Source organism: Nicotiana tabacum, chromosome 3 (genome assembly GCF_000715075.1).
Source record: "Nicotiana tabacum cultivar K326 chromosome 3, ASM71507v2, whole genome shotgun sequence".
Classification (NCBI taxonomy): domain Eukaryota; kingdom Viridiplantae; phylum Streptophyta; class Magnoliopsida; order Solanales; family Solanaceae; genus Nicotiana; species Nicotiana tabacum.
The window spans coordinates 95,695,181-95,712,884 of record NC_134082.1 but is presented as its reverse complement, the minus strand read 5'-3'; the positions used below and the strand labels follow the sequence as shown (position 1 = coordinate 95,712,884).

The 17,704-nt window shown below is 41.3% G+C and overlaps 1 protein-coding gene across 1 annotated transcript; it reads left to right on the top strand.

Annotated features, from left to right (window-relative positions):
* Positions 1-14,821: 14,821 nt before the first annotated feature.
* LOC107806097 (uncharacterized) lies at positions 14,822-17,142 on the top strand. The gene is made up of 6 exons (XM_075244862.1): positions 14,822-15,018; positions 15,158-15,243; positions 15,789-15,937; positions 16,005-16,054; positions 16,157-16,231; positions 16,460-17,142. Exons 1-6 carry the CDS (start codon positions 14,822-14,824, stop codon positions 16,896-16,898), a joined length of 996 nt encoding a protein of 331 aa, XP_075100963.1. The 3' UTR covers positions 16,899-17,142.
* The last annotated feature ends 562 nt before the right edge of the window (positions 17,143-17,704 follow it).

The following is a 17,704-nucleotide window of genomic DNA, read 5'->3' as shown; positions in this document are numbered from 1 at the left end:
TACCGCCATAACATGATTGTTCCCACCCTTCGGGTTAACTACCGTATCACTTGGTAGAGCCCCCTTAGGGCGGGTATTCAAGGATTATGAGATTTGGCCTAATTGAACCTCCAAGTTTCTTATTGAAGTATTGTGGGAAGCCAATTAAGCATCAGAGTCCGCATTTTTTTTCATCATCTGTTCAAATATCATTTCAATTCTCCCCAATTCATTATTGGAAGAACTAGGACCTTGGGATGGAAATGGGGGTGGATTGTTCGGTTGTTAATACATTGGGGGCCTTTGAAAGCCTTGCCCCCGATTTCCTTGATTGCCATTGTTCCAACCACCCTGATTGTTATTACCACCCCAGTTGTTGTTGTTGCCATTCCAATTACCGTATTTGTTCTGATTGCCCCAATTGGAATTTTGATTGTTGTTTCCCAAATTACTATTCCCTCATTGTTGTTGATTGTCCCAATTGCCTTGGGGTCTCCATTGTTTTTGGTTGGAAGAATTGCCCACTTGGCCCTGATAATTGTTCACTTATTGCACTTCTTCATTCTACCCATCATAACCATCATCTTGGAATCCACCACAATTATTGTCATATTGATCTGAACTCCCTTAGTTCTGTTGACCTCTTTGTCTTCTTTTGTTCACTAGCATGTTGACACCCTCCATAGAATTTACTTGGAGCGGATTTTAAACTTGTTGTAACTGTGCCTTTGCTAGCTAGTTCATTGTTGTTGTCAGCTCTGCTATCACTTGCCCATGATCATGTATCTCTTTGTGCAAGTGAGTGACCGTGGGATCACCCTATGGAACATTGGCTCTACTTTGCCAAGCGTAGGACGTGTCAGCCATCTCGTCATGAATGTCACAAGCCTCATCATAAGACATCTTCATGAAATTACCCTCAGCAAGTTGGTTCACTATGCACTAATTTGTTGTGTTAATGCCCCGGTAAAATGTTTTTTGTATCATTGCCTCAGTCATATCATTGTTGGGACATTCCTTTACCATGGTTCTATATCGCTCCCATATCTCATGTAATGGTTCGGTGGGCTCCTGCTTGAAAGCTAAGATCTTATCTATCAATGCTTCCATGTGCCCCGACAAGAAAAACTTTGCAATGAATTTATCCGCCAACTCATCTCAAGTAGTGATGGAATGATTAGGAAGTCATTCAATCCAATCCAATACCTTCCCTCTAAGTGAGAAAGGGAATAGTCTCAACCGAAGTGCATCCTTCGACACATTAGTTTGCTTGATCCCCCAACAAGTATCCACGAAACCCTTGAGATGTTTGTAAGTATTATGATTGGGAGCACCCGTGAAATACCCTCGCTGCTCCAACAATGTCAGCATCACATTAGTAATTTGAAAATTGCCTGCCCGGATCTGGGGTAGGACAATTGCACTTGCATATCCTTGGTTGGGAAGCACTTGAGGAGCCACTCTTGGAGGTGGCGGGGGAGGGTCTGGAATATTATCATTGGCCCGGCGGCCTCTCCTTTGCCCTTGAGGCACAATAGTAACCTCACCATCAACATTGTCATCTACCTCCTCCCCCGGCGGAAGATCTCCAAGAGGTGCATTGTTTTCTGCCATATTGTACCTAAAGTTGCGACACACACAAATTAGTAATGCATAAGAAAAGAACAATACACAAAACTATTTAAATAGATAGCCACCACTATTAGCTCCCCGGCAACGGCGCCAAAAAGTGATCGGATCAAACCCTACACCACTACAGAGTGGTGAGAGCGGTCGAAGCAGCTTTTACCCGAGATAATCAGGATCGAATCCACAGGGAGCTAGAAGTGGGAATTGGATTCCTATCTAAACAAGAGATGCATCGTAATCTTAATTACTCTTCCAGTCATCTTTTGGTTGGATATTACTTCTAATATTTATGCTAATGATAAGCTAAATTAAACTAAGAATGATTGCTAGTAGGGTTTTCTAATTAGTTAAAAAGGCACTAGGGAGGTGAATTTCTCCTAGGTAAATACTTGACGGGATCTAGAGCCTAAGGCGAAGACGTTATGTTGGGAATTGTGATATAGCCAATGCACGGAATTACTCACTATATACCTCTCGGTAGCTTGAGTGACTTTGCCCTAATTGACTTTCTCAAGACCAATTGGGTGTCCAAATTGTACAAGCAATATAGGCTCAAGTCGAGTATTACTATCTCTAGGTTTAACCCTTTAATTGGGGCTATCAATCTCTGATTACGCCCCAATTCTTTGTTGGACTGATTTTCCTAGACTCAAGTCTCTTTCTCAAGAAGAACCCAAGTCAAATAGGCACAAATTAGTGTTTGCAACCACTAATTCAACATGAAAAACACAAATCAGTCCAAATATCAACTACCCATAAACATCTAAGCCTTAAATCAAAAGACTCATCAAATACCCACACTAGGGTTGAGCCGCAACCCTAGCTAATGGGTCTAGCTACTCATAATAATGAAAGAAAACAGAGAAATAGATGAAGAATAACCCATAAGATTTAATTACATGCTAAAAATTGAAGATTCAATGATAAACCCACTATAAAATTACCCAAAATAGTCAAATACAGTCGTTCACGAGCTCTACTAAAAAGAAGATTACAAAAGATGACCTAAAATGGGAAAAGAAAGTATTTTGTGCTAGGCCGAATTTTTTGGACAAAAATACCCCTGATGAGGTAGTACGGTCCGCACAAAATGCACCGCAGACCGCAATGAGGCTTTTTAGCTTGATAATGCATTCTCTGAATCTGGCCACCGGGGGCCGCTTAAATGCACCGCAACCGAGGTGGCATCAGTTGCGGTCCGCACAAAAAGGACCGCGGACCGCATTGGCCTTCATCTTCAAACTCCTAACTCTCTGATCCCCCATCTTTGCGGACCGCACAAAATGGGTTGCGGCCGCAAGGAGTCCACTGGACTGCACTAAATCCTCTACGGTCCGCATTGCCGTAGGCTCCAAAAGTGCACCTCTCTGATTCTCTTCACTGCGGACTGCACTAAATCATTTACGGCCGCAGTGGATCTGTTTTAACTGTGCGTGGACTTGTTATTGGTACTTGTGCATGTTTCACTCCTTTTTGAGCTGGTTTTCACTAATTGTCACCTTTGCCACCAAATCCTACAACAAAGTACGACATGTAAGCCTTTGAGACTATTTTGTATGCATTTTTAACCAAAACTCAAGTAAAAAGGAGTTTAAAATGGTCTAGAATCCCTAGTTATCACTCATTTGGGGTGTATAGACTCTGTGAGGGTCCCCTTACGGCCCAAGCGCAATATCAAGCCATCTCGTGGCATAATCAAATCAGGCCCTCGGCCTCCACATATCATGAATCAATATAATATCACTCACACTGGTTACCCGCGCTCACTGGGGGTGTACAGACTCCGGAAGGGGCCCGTTACGGTCCAAGCGCAATATCAAGCCATCTCGTGGCATAATCAATAGGCTCTCGGCCTCATATCAAGCCACCTTGTGGCGTACAACTCAGGCCCTCGGCCTCATAATCATACTCAGTACAACACTGATGTTGCGTGCAACCCGATCCATAATAATCCTCATAACACAGGCCCTCGGCCTTACTCAGTCAGAAATCTCTAAAAGTCACTCGGGCACAGTAAACATGATGCTCAGCCCAAAATATCATTTAAAGGTTAAAACAAAGTAAACGTGGCTGAGTTATGAAAAAAGTAGAATATAGCATGACTGAGTACAAATATAAAATCAAAACAATGAGGAAATGGCAGGAAAAATCCCCTAAGGGTCCAAATAGTTGGCACGAGGCCCAAATATGACATTCAACCCAAAACATGATGATAGCAAATAGTTTTTAATCAAATACGCGGTAAAACAGTCATTCGGGATGGACTAAGTCACAATACCCAGTGGTGCACGACCCCACGCTCGTCATCTAGAGTGTGTGTCACCTTAATATAGCACAACGATGTAAAATCCGGGGTTTCATACCCTCAGGACAACATTTACAATCATTACTCACCTCGATCCGGTCCAAACTCTGGCCCACGATGCCTTTGCCTCTCGAATCAATCTCCAGTTGCTCTGAATCTAACCAAAATCAGATTCATACCATCAAAATATGCTAAAGGAACAAAGCCCACTCGAAAATATACGATTTACATCAAAAATCCCGAAATTGGTCAAATCCGCCCCCCGAACCCATGTTTCGGAACTCAATAAAATTTATGCCAAAATGATCCTCATACTCCTACGAGTCTATACATATCAAGAACACTGAAATCAGAGTTCAATTGATCCCTCAAATACCCATTTTAAGGTCTCTTAATCTTAAGCCCTAATTTGCCATTTTGCACTGATTTTTTCCAAAATTTCACCACTAATTAGGCCTTTAATCACATATAAACGAGTTATGAAGTCAAGAATCTTACATCTAAGAGATTACCCTTTAATTTCCTCAAGAATCCCTCTCAAAAGTTTCAATCCCGTTCAAAAATGGTGAAAAAATGAAGAAGGGTCGCGGATTGGCTATTTAATACTGCCCAGGTTTAACCCTTCGCGAACGCGGACACACACTCGCGTTCGCATAGCACAATTTGTTACGGACCAAAGATCCTCTTACGCAGATGCGAGGACTATCTCGCGAATGCGATGCACCACTGAACGGACCTTCGCGATCGCGGCTCCCACTTCGAGAATGCGGAGTGCAAATCCTCTCTTGCCTCTAGTTCCCCTTCGTGAACGCGTATCTTCCATCGCGAACGCATGGAACGAAAATCATCATCACACAAAATACCCTTCGCGAACGCGATGCACCTCCGCAAACGCGATGAACAAAAATGTCTGCAACAAAAACCAGCAAAACTGCTAAGTCCAAAGTCAAAAATTTGATCCGTTAACCACCCGAAACTCACCTGGGGCCCTCGGGACCTCAACCAAACATGACAATATATCCCATAACACCATTCAAACTTGTTCCAACCTTCGGAATGCTCAAAACAACATCAAGTCAACAAATCATCATCGAATTCAAGCCTAGAATTTCCAAAAACTTCCAAATTTCGCTTTCGATCAAAAAGTCTATCAAACCTCGTCTGAATGATCTGAAATTTTGCACACACATCACAAATGACACAACGGGCCTACTCCAACTTCCAAAATTCCATTCCAACCCCTATATCAAAATCTCACCTATCAACCGGAAAATGCCAAAATCCCAATTTCGCCAATTCAAGCCTAAACCTTCCACGGACCTCCAAAATACATTCCGATCATGCTCCTAAGTTCCAAATAATCTAATAGAGCTAACCAAATCATAAAAATTCCAATACGAGATCATATACTAACAAGTCAAAACTTGGTCAAACCTTTAAAATTTTAAACTTCAAATGAGAACTGTTCTTCCAAATCCATTCTGATTACCCTGAAAATCAAAACCAACGATTTACATAAGTCGTAATACATCACACGGGGCTAGTCATGCCCGAGAACTGGCGAGCAAAGTGCAAAAGCTCAAAACGACTGGTTGGGTCGTTACATCCTCCCCCACTTAAACATACGTTCGTCCTCGAATGTGCCTAAAGTTGTTCCGAAAACCATCTAATCACTGTGAAACCTTACCATGCACATACCCGGGGTTGATCCCATGTCACCCTATCTCATATAGTTCCGAAAACACAATGTAACTAAAATTTTTACAATCCAACCTAGCCCATAAACCTTAGAACCACATTTCCACTTCTAAATCATCTACAAGATCAGAATCTCACACCTATTATTTGGATAAGCCCGAACAAGCTGTAACAAACCATACCCGCAGACTCAAATGCCATCACATGATATGCCACATACTCAAACACTCGCAGTGATAACTTCTAATCACAGCAGTTGCCTAAAACAACCGAATACCGATAATACCTCTTATCCACTAAAGCCATATTCCAATACTTTCGTATACTACCAATTATAACTGAAACATGCAGTAAATTATAACCATTCCTCAGATCAACCATTCACGAAGCCACTCCTCCTTTGGCAAGGACCATAGCAAATTTCTGAGTCGAACCTCGATATTATCCTTCCAACATGCTGAAATTGAATCTGTTTATATCCACTATAGATCCCAACGATCTCATCTAATCTAACACAACTACTCTAGTGACATGACACATCAATACAAATTAAAGCCACAACTCATGCAATCCGCGCACCAATAAGCAATAACCGAACCTACTCAAATCATGAAAAAAATGACTGAAATGAAAGAGCTGTACCGCAAGCTCACCAGTACTACCACAACAAAATATTGGGAACCCGTCACACATCGTAGAACTAGAACACACGAATCTATCCTACAGGATCATGCCTCTACAGAGCTTCACTCCAATGCGCGACCTCATCCAAACACTAGCCCAACATGAAACACCTCAAGTCATTATGCTCAAATTGACAACCACGTGCAATTAGATGCCTAGAACCAAAGCAATCGTCATAACCATTGCGAAGCAATTGACATAGCATTACACAACCCGAAAGGACACAACCGATACGCCATCTGCCAAGCAATACCCAATACTCCTTCCACTCGAATTCTACTGAGAGACCCTAAAGAAAGCCGCACCAGATGTGCCTATAACCAACAAATTCCAATGCCTCGCAACACGGAAAGGTAACTCATAGATCTCCTCAGATCACTAATAAGCTCAGTAACAATCGAATCAACACATCCCTCAACAATACAACTCGGAGCCAACCAAGCCGACTCAAGTTAGAACACACATCCACATTGGCCTGCCAATGAACCCCTCATCAAGAAATCCCTGAAGTTGTTCTTCACTTTTTTAACTCCGCTGGTGCCATACATATGGTGCCCGACACCAAATCAATACCGAAATCAGCAACCCTATACGACGATATGCCCGACAGCAGGAAACACATCCGAAGAATCTCTCGCCACCGGAACTGGATCAATGGTAGGAGTCTCTGCACTAACATCCATCACGAAGGCCAAATAAGAAAGACAACCCTTCCCAGCCATCTACTGGGTCTTCAAAAATGAAGTCACTCTACTGAAAACATAATCCGTCGAACCTCGCCACTCAATCCATGGCATTCCCGGCATAACCAACGTCGCCATCTTAGTGCAACAACCCAGAATAACACAACACTGAGACAACTAGTCTATACCCAATATCACATCCAAAATCTAACATACCAAGCAACAAAGATCCACTCGGGCCTCCAAACCCCCAATAGTTACCACACAAGACCGATATATGCGGTCTACAACCATGACCTAACCTGTCCATGAGAACTCCTAGTCTCCAAATCCATACCGCATGCGATCACCATATCCATTCCCAACTCCACCGTCTGAATACACTTCACACCTCTAACACCCAATCATCCCATGAGAGCTACTCCAAAAATTCTTTTGTGCTACCAAGCAAAGTCGAATACCAGCCGTCGATCCAACAAGAGAGTGCCGCAATACTAATGAAGTATCATAAACTCAATCACATTGCCCTCTTCCTGAAACATATACCCTCATCAAGCCACATCACTTAGTAATATCATTTCCCTAATCATTTGAACTATCCAGGCTACCTAAGAATTTGTAACCTTCCTTTCAAAACTGAACCGTGACCTTACACGTGCAAATCTCAATCCTACACCACATACCGCATATACTATACCATCCTAGGATAAACATGAGAACTTCATATTCCTTCCGAGCCACAAGAAGCTACGTACCCAACTAGTCAAGAACTTTCCATTGATCCCCATCTAGAAGAAAATCACTACACATCCCATGCTCTTCACGCTCGTAGAAAATACGCACCTCAAACTGTGGTAGAAACTATCAAGAACTCTCCGAATGCCATTTGCACACAAGCAAACTGCCAGGACTGAATCGTTCTCACTCAACCAGCTACACATGCCACTAAAACCCAAGAGCATTGCCGCAAACACCTGTAACAACTCATTACCTCGTAAGTATCCAAAGAACTAATCATATTCTTACCATGCCAATCCAGCCTACTACCAAGCTATCCCATCTATCCGAGTTTCCTTCTGATTCACCTTCAACTTGATACTCCTTCTTGCTATAACACTACAATTCCTCAACCCAGACTCACCACACGAGACCCAAGCATAAAACCATACTGTCTAAGGCTCATAATCCGCTGAATACTCTCTTAAATACTCCCAAAGTCGTTTCCTTCACCTTCTTGATACTGATATATAGAATCCCATGACGATATAGAAAGACCATGAGTCTTGACACCCTCTAATGAAAAACTCAGTTTCTAGCCAAATATACAACTTGAAAACTTACAATTACTACATGTAAAATCTTGAACTCATTAGAACTATTCTCGAGAGTCATCCACTCTACTCAAACCTCAATTAGACTAATCAAATGAACCAAAAAACATGTGCCTCATTAGCACTCCGACACCGCAGAATGTAACCTCACTTACAACCAAGCAACTTCCTGCTCTATGCACCGCACATCCTTTACCAATAACCACTCAAGACATTCCGTGATTCTCATACACCTATGAAGCATAATATAACCTTTGCCAAAATTTTCCTTTACTTGAGCCATCCTCAGTCTCAATCCCCGTAAGCCATAACTGATTCACCCGTACACCTCAAACTGGAACCCACATAGCACATAACCGTGTAGTCAACTAATCAATAGCAGACTCCCCTACTTGGCTCGAAGCCATAGATCAAAACACATACAATAACTCATAATGCATATACTCTATTACTTCCATAACACCATAGTGAGATTAAACTCAATCCTTCATAAGCTCGTGAAACACAGATCATCTAGTACTTTAAATCTTCTGAAAATCTCGCATTCACTCTCATCACAGTTAAATCCACTCTCTTAAGCGACCCAAATTTAAATTGCAACATATATATTCCACTTGTAAATGAGATCTTCTAACAGACAACATAATGATCGCACAAACTTCCGAACACTCCGCAGGAGATAATCCACCTGCTTCGCCTCAAACTAACATCCCTTTATACCCTTCCATCGTCGTAGACATTACACAGTCACTTAATCTTCCTGAGTCTGAACTCATAACACAACGCGAAATCTACTTCACTCCACAACTAGTAACATACAAAGATTCTTCACACACCCATAACTCGGGTCTATACCTCAAATCAAGATGAAAATCAAGCACCAAATATTTCTTCTATCCTCAAGCAGACCCTTCTCGTCGCTTCCAAATCATATCAACACATCTCGCAGTCACATCACACTCGTCATGTAGCTATCCAGCCATCATTCCCACTAATAGGGGCACTATCGAACATATAGATCCAAAGGCACATGCTCCCACGATCAACCCTTCAGAGCTTAAGCTATAGGCAAAATCCGGCCTCAAGTCCTCCAGACTGGCCTAACATCGACATACATAGATCACATCTCACCTCTCGATTAGGGAATCACAAGCCGCCAATGCACAGCTGATACCGAGCACTCATGTGCACTTACGAACGCGTGGAAGGAATTCAAAGAGTTAAATTTCAAGTTTAATCAAGGACGCACGATAAGAATTCAAGAATGTGAAGTTTTCCCTAAAGGTACTACAACCTCCCGAGGATAAGTACAGACGTCTCTGTACCGATCTGCGAGACTCTACTAAACCTGGTCATGACTCGTGAGACCTATGTAACCTAAGCTCTGATACCAACTTGTCATGACCCCAAACCGGACCCGGTCATGATGGCGCCTCTCGTGAAGATAAGGACAGCCGACAAAATTCCCAAATTCATTTTAACAATTTTAATAAGTCAATTTAAGTCATTGATAAGAAATAAATCCCAAAATTTAAGCGAAATAGAACAAGTTTGGAAATATATACAGCCCGACATCGGGGTGTCACAAGTCACGAGCATCTACTAAGGTCTAAATACAACGAAAAGTCTGAAAATGTACTAAATACAGTCTAATGAAATCAAGAGGGAGAAAGCAGTGCTGCGAACGTCAGGCGTACCTTGCTAAACTTCGATGACTCTGCCTCTGAGCAACCAACACCCGCTACCGGGTTTAGAAATACTTGAATCTGCATTCAAGGTGCAGGGAGTAATGTGAGTACTCCGACTCAGTGAGTAATAAAGGTAAATGAAAGCTGAGCAGTAAGAAAGCACGTAAATCACGCAAAACGCTACAACAAATACAAGATATTTCCAACACAATATAGAAATCATTTACTTCGTAAATCATGCTTTGTTTCGGTGAAAATGATTTAAAAATAATTTTCAATAGTTTCAAACGAGTGATAAAACAGTGAGTAAACATGATAGAAACATAAGCAGCCCTTCGGCAAAACATGTACCATAAACCGCCCCTCGGGCATAATATCAACAAAACCAGCCCCGCGGACTTCTCACAATCACTCGTAATCAGCCCCTCGGGCATAACATAAATCAAGAATCGCCCCTCGGGCAATAACATGGAACAACATCAGCCCCTCAGGCTATGTCACATAACACACTAGGTACCAGTACTCACTAGGTGTATAGACTCCGGGAAGGTCCCCTTACGGCCCAAGCACAATATCAAACCATCTCATAGCATAATCAAATTAGGCCCTCGGCCTCCACATATCATGAATCAGTATAATATCACTCACACTAGGTACCCGCGCTCACTGGGGGTGTATAAACTCCGAGAGGGGCCCCTTACGGCGCAAGCGCAATATCAAGCCATCTTGTGGCATAATCAATAGGCTCTCGGCCTCATATCAAGCCACCTTGTGGCGTACAACTCAGGCCCTCAGCCTCATAATCATAATCAGTACAACACTACTGTGGCGTGCAACCCGATCCCATAATAATCCTCACAACACAGGCCCTCGGCCTTACTCAGTCAGAAATCTCTAAAAGCCACTCGGGCACAGTAAAACATGATGCTCAGCCAAAAATTTCATTTAAAGTGTTAAAATAGAGTAAACGTGGTTGAGTTATGAAAATAGTAGAATATAGCATGACTGAGTACAGATATAAAATCAAAACAGTAAGGAAATAGTAGTAAAAATCCCCTAAGGGTCCAAATAGTTGGCACGAGGCCCAAATATGGCATTCAACCCAAAACATGATGATATCAAATAATTTTCAATCAAATATGCGGTAAAACAGTCATTCGGGATGGTCTAAGTCACAAACCCCAGCGGTGCATGGCCCCACGCTCGTCATCTAGCGTGTGCGTCACCTTAATATAACATAACGATGTAAAATCTGGGGTTTCATACCCTCAGGACAACATTTACAATCATTACTCACCTCGATCCGGTCCAAACTCTAGCCCGCGAAGCCTTTGCCTCTCGAATCACTCTCCAATTACTCCGAATCTAACCAAAATCAAATTCATACCATCAAAATATGCTAAAGGAACAAAGCCCACTCAAAAATATCCGATTTACATTAAAAATCCCAAAATTGGTTAAACCCAGACCTCGAGCCCACATCTCGGAACTCAATAAAATTTATTCCAAAATGATCCTTATCCTCCCACGAGTCTATACATATCAAGAACACTGAAATCAGAGTTCAATTGACCCTTCAAATACCCATTTTAAGGTCTCTTATCTCCCCTCGCGAACACATGGAACAAAAATCATCATCACACAAAATACCCTTCGCAAACGCGATGCACCTCCGCAAACGTGATGAACAAAAATGTGTGTAACAAAAACCAGCAAAACTGCCAAGTCCAAAGTCTAAAATTTGATCCGTTAACCACCCGAAACTCACCCGAGGTCCTCGGGACCTCAACCAAAAATGCCAACATATCCCATAACACCATTCAAACTTGTTCCAACCTCGCTCAAAACAACATCAAAACACCAAATCATCATCGAATTCAAGCCTAGAAATTCCAAAAACTTCCAAATTTCGCTTTCGATCAAAAAGTCTATCGAACCTCGTCCAAATGACCTGAAATTTTGCACACACGTCACAAATGACACAACAGGCCTACTCCAACTTCCGAAATTCCATTCCGACCCCTATATCAAAATCTCACCTATCAACCGGAAAATGCCAAAATCCCAATTTAAGCCTAAACCTTCCACGGACCTCCAAAATACCTTCCGATCACGCTCCTAAGTCCCAAATTACCTAACGGAGCTAACCAAATCATAAAAAGTCAATCCGAGATCATATACTAACAAGTCAAAACTTGGTCAGACCTTTCAAATTTTAAGCGTCAAATTGAGAACTGTTCTTCCAAATCCATTCCGATTATCCTGCAAACCAAAACCAATGATTTACATAAGTTATAATACATCATACGGGGCTAGTCATGCCCGAGAACTGGCGAGCAAAGTATAAAAACTCAAAATGACCAGTCGGGTCGTTACAATCAGGCCCTCATGAATTTTGACCTCAACTATTTCTCCTCTCATTTTGTGCGGGGCTTCGTCCAGAACCGTTTCCTCTATGGTTTTCGTTGTACGGTTGATATCGATCTTTATTCAACCTCGGCCCTCGATCGACGTCCCCTTTGATCCTACCCATGGGCCTGCTAAGATAAACGGACCTCGAAGGAGTCCCCAATTGATCATCTTCGACTCTAATCTTCGACTGGTACCAATTATGTATGTCGGCCCAAGTGACAGCCGGGTACTCGAGCAAACTTTGCTTCAACTGATGTGAAGCTATAGAACTCCGAGTGTTGAGACCTTAAGTGAAAGCTTTAACGGCCCAGTCATCGATGACCGGAGGCAAATCCATTCTCTCTGCTTGGAACCGAGATACGAATTCTCTGAGCATCTTGTTTTCTTTCTGCCTTACTTTGAAAAGGTTTGACTTCCTCGTTGCAATTTTAATGGCTCCGGCGTGTGCTTTTACAAAAGAATCTTCAAGCATAGCAAAAGAATCAATATAATTAGGGGTAAGTTATAATACCATATCAAGGCACCCTTGGACAGAGTCTCCCCGAACTTCTTCAGCAGTACAGATTCAATTTCGTCATCTTCCAAGTCGTTTCCTTTGATGGCGCACGTATACGAGGTGACGTGTTCATTCGGATCGGTCGTCCCGTTATACTTGGGAATCTCGGGAATATGGAACTTCTTGGGAATTAGCTTCGGAGCTGCACTAGGGGGAAAGGTCTTTGCACGAACTTTTTAGAATCTAGTCCTTCTAAGATCGGGGGTGCCCCCGGTATTTAATCAACACGGGAGTTATAAGTCTCCATTTTTTTGTCATTATCCTCAATTTTCTTCTCCCCGGACTTGATTCTCTTGGTGAGTTCCTCGAGCATCCTCATAATTGTGGGGTCAGTCCCCGAGCCATTACCGTTTTGTCTCTCTGGCACTCGTTCAACTCGTCAAGTGTTTTCATGTTCGATTACACTCGGAGTTTTATTCTGACTTTGAAGTTGAGCGATGGCAATCTGTTGAACTTGTAGCATCTCGAATATTACTTGGAGGCTGATTCTCCTGTCTCCTATTCTTGGTGCTCCTTGGCCCCCTGATCGGGCTTCCCTACGTGTATTCCTTCCGGGGTCCACGCCTAGATCTGCATTCAAAGTAATATGCGAACTAACATCAACTGGTTCCATATTTGGCACTTCCCCTAGGTTTATCGGTGGTACACCGACCCCTGCATTGTTGTTTTCTCCAAGACCTTCGTTGTTGTGAACAGGTGCATTTTGTGAGCTAGACATGTTTCAGCTTGAGAATCAAAAAATCTTGACAAGAAAAAGTGTAAAAACAACGTGTGTAATGAGAATCAGTAAAGAAATAATCACTATTATCTTTAGCCCCACGGTTGGCGCCAAACTGTTTCAACTGATAATACGAGTAACAATTAAATTTGATTAGTGGTTTTAAAGATATGTGATTTAGTTCAATACCGATTAATAATCAAGAAATATGAAGTAGAAATGAAAGAAACAAGTGAATCAAACCAATGTTACTCAGTAGTAGTGACCTCGAGCTTAGTGACCTCGAGATGGATTAAGAGCAATAAAGTAAAAAGAATAAATGTAAAGAAGAATTCTTATGAACAGTAAGAGAAAAGTGGGATGATATATTCTTGCCAATGATGAGATAATGTTACAAAATGATTGAGGTCCCCTTTATATAATAGGGGAACCCTAAATAAGGTATTTTTCTATTTACAGTAAGGAATATCCCTGATACAGCTGTCTAACCGCCTAGTACGGAATCATATAATCCTATTTCGGGATTTGCGCCATAATCTTGGGAATATGGCAGGAATCTAGCTTATTCTGTTACAAATCCACAACGGTACAATTTCGGGCTCGAGCATACTCTGCTTCGGTATTCCTCGTACTCCTATCTCTGGGTATTGCATTTTGTCTTCGAGCTCGAGTCTGGTCCATCGGGCTCGAACTCGGCCTTGCCCGGACTCGGGCCTAGGACGGACCCTCGAGCCTATAGGTCGGAGGCATATGATTTTGGCCGTATACAATTATTTAAATCTTCCATTCCAAAATTGAACATAAAAATGGAGTTCATGGCTAGACATAATTACTCAAGCCTTGGAAAACTCTAGTTTGGCTGGCTTACGAATTCGATAGGGAGGTTATTGGAGGACTAAACTCATTAGTTTCATAGAATCTAAGGTCAAATGTATTAAATACTGCAATAAATGGACTAAAACTAGAGTTAATCTAAAACATAAGAAGAAAATGTGGAGAAAAAAATATAGCCGTTAGGTCCAGAAAGAAGCCCATGTGATATTCGAAATATTTGACGGTTAATGCCAAAAAAACCTGCATCCATTTTCTCTCAAGCAACATTTCCTTTCATCCAAGAAACAGGGAATCGCAATACAGAATGGTGAATGAAGAGCTGAAGAGAACCCCCAATAACTCAAAAGCCGAAAATGGAGAAAAACGTGAGGCGTTGTTCAGCCCAAGATTCAGATCAGTGGCTGCAATGGCGGGTTGGGACGAAGAAGCGCTTTTGATGGCTACTCTTATTGCGCAAGACACTCCTGAATCCCAACGTAAACAAAAGAAACTTCCTGGTGTGTAGCGTTTCGTGACGCCGCCTTCTAATTCCAGAAGGTAATTAATTACAATGTAATAGTACTTAACATCGACTGATTACATTCTTGGTTAAGTTTTATTTGGGTGATTGGAAATGCTCAAAGTTTTGTGATATTTCCAGGAAACGAAGGGCTCAGAAGAAGAGCCCTGCTTCCGTGCGCGTTACTGTTCTTGATCTTGATGATGATGATGACACTTCAAAACAAGGTTTTGTTTATATATTTTCAAGTCCGATCTTTTTTTAATATGGTTTAACCATTTGATATCCGGAGTGCACCAGCCTGACTAATTTAGATTCGTGCCCGGTAAGGCCCTAGGAGGAAGTGCTCACATTGAGAGATTTCTCCATTCCCATCCAATCCGAATTCTTTGATCCCAAATTAGTTGGTGTCCTTTTTGTGAATTCTTAATGTTTATTTTGTTCAATTAGGAACTGTTTCATTCCGATCCTCAATAATTCGAGACAAAATTTAGGGTTCTTTAATACTAGAGTTTCTCTCCATTTTCTGTTGATATTAAAGATGACAAACTAAAGGGACTTTCTGCCAATCACCATACGTAATGCAAGTGTGACAACATAACTACATAAGCAATGAGCACTTAATCTCGACATGTGACAAAAAGTTAAAAAAAAAAATATTTCAAAGTTTAGCAGAAACTGAGAAAAGGAATCCAGAGCCAAATCCTATGAGTAAACCTTAATTTCAACATGTTACAAGTAGTAAAATAATTTTCATTTCGATGTTGAGCAGAAACTGAGAAAAAGAAGACAGAACCAAAATCCACAGGAGGAGGAGATAAGAAAGAAGCTGAAGCATCAGCAAAACAGAATTCTTGTGTATCCTCTTCTGCTTCAGCCAATCTCTGCGTGGATCGACTTCGTGAAGAGCTTTCTTGTGCCGTAAGAGTCAAGAGTCCACTCTTGAAATGTTGATTTCAAGTTTGAGTTATTTTATTTATATTTGCAGATTTGTTTGGAGATTTGTTTTGAGCCCAGTACCACTCCTTGTGGACACAGGTACAATCAATTGACATCCACATCAACTCAGATTCATACAACAATACTTGGTAAAAATTTCCATAATAGGTTCTAACTTATTTGGTCCTATTATGTCTACAGTTTCTGTAGAAAGTGTTTGCGATCTGCTGCTGATAAATACGGGAAGAAATGCCCTAAGTGCAGACATCTTATCAGGTACTACTCCTATTTATTAGCATTCCTGAACACTTGTACTAAGCTGGAGGGTAGATATTATTGAGGAAGAAAAAAATGATTAGGCTTTTACTTCCTGTCGATTTATGTGAATTGCCACATCTAAAAGATTACGTGTTTTCAGAGAGATGAACTTTTATTTATTTATCCGAGGTTTGCAAAATATCAACACTTGCAGAATTGTGTGATCATCCTGACTTGATATTGCAGCAATGGGAAATCTTGCACTGTCAATGCAGTCCTTTGGAATACAATTCAACTACTATTTCCTAAAGATGTTGAAGCAAGAAAGGCAGCTGGAGCTTCAGATAGTAGAGAAGCTCAGCATCAAAGTCCAGCAAGAATTGCTAGTCATTCTAATATTTCAAGAAGCAGAATAGACAGGGTCCTAGCTTTACATAGTCCAGAATCTGGCTCTCGAGATCCACAAAGAAGGAATTCTCACATTATGAAAATACATAGTGTCAGGCCATCTGGGACATCAAACGGAGGTGGAGAGACTAGTCTAAGGGCAAGGAGACCACCAAGCCAAGATCAGGATGCTGCATTAGCATTGCGATTGCAGTATAGGAATTCTCTTGCTCTGGCCAGATCGAATTTGAGGGCCATGGCATCAAGAGCCATTAACAACATTCATATTAGAGACTGAAGAACATAAACTTAGATAATGTGAGGTCACTAAAGCAATAGTGAAAACTAACCAAACTTGTAGAATGATGTATTCTTGATAGTTCAAACAACGTATTGGACCTCCTTGCCTGCTTGAATTCTTATGCATGTTTTTTAATTGACAAACTCCGAGTGAGCAAGTCCAAGCTATAAATGTGTATGCAGAAGACACAGCTGAAATATTACAGAGACCAACAATTTTATAAAGCACTGAGTTTAACATCCCTACTGGAAAGTCATTGTGGCCGCTTAATCATTTCGCGTCAACAACACAGCATTTGAAGCAGAATATCTGTTTCTCTTTTCTGTCTGTCTATGCTTTATAGTTCTTGACAATTGTTCCTAAAGAAGCCATGATTAGTCCCTGTTGTCTAATGTCTGCTTGATTAGATTTTAGATGATCACAATGAGTTAGAAGTCTGATAATCAACTGACAGTGAAGCACTTATTATTGCTTGAACCTATTGAATTACTTACCTTTAAGTTTTTTAAAATTTCAAATAATATAAAGTAGTACTTTACCTCTTTATATTATACTATACAAAATACAAACTGATACTTCATAAAATCATAAAATGTTTTTAGAAAAAATAAAAGATGTTGGTCAAATGTTGTAGGTGTTAAATAAGAAAAAAAAATGTGCTAAAAAGTAAAGAAGCTTAAAGGGTGGTAGAAATGACACCAGATAGCCACTATGGGGAAAGTGCACAAAGGTTTATTATGGCTGGCTAATTCCTAAATAGCAGCCTTAAAAATGGCTGTTTGTGCACTTTCCCCATACATTGC

Bases quoted from the DNA above. Each gene is read 5' to 3' on its own strand.
- LOC107806097 (XM_075244862.1), top strand. From the start codon at position 14,822: ATGGTGAATGAAGAGCTGAAGAGAACCCCCAATAACTCAAAAGCCGAA. The intron at 16,055-16,156 runs GTACAATCAATT...TTATGTCTACAG, and splicing joins ACCACTCCTTGTGGACACAG to TTTCTGTAGAAAGTGTTTGC. The intron at 16,232-16,459 runs GTACTACTCCTA...TTGATATTGCAG, and splicing joins AAGTGCAGACATCTTATCAG to CAATGGGAAATCTTGCACTG.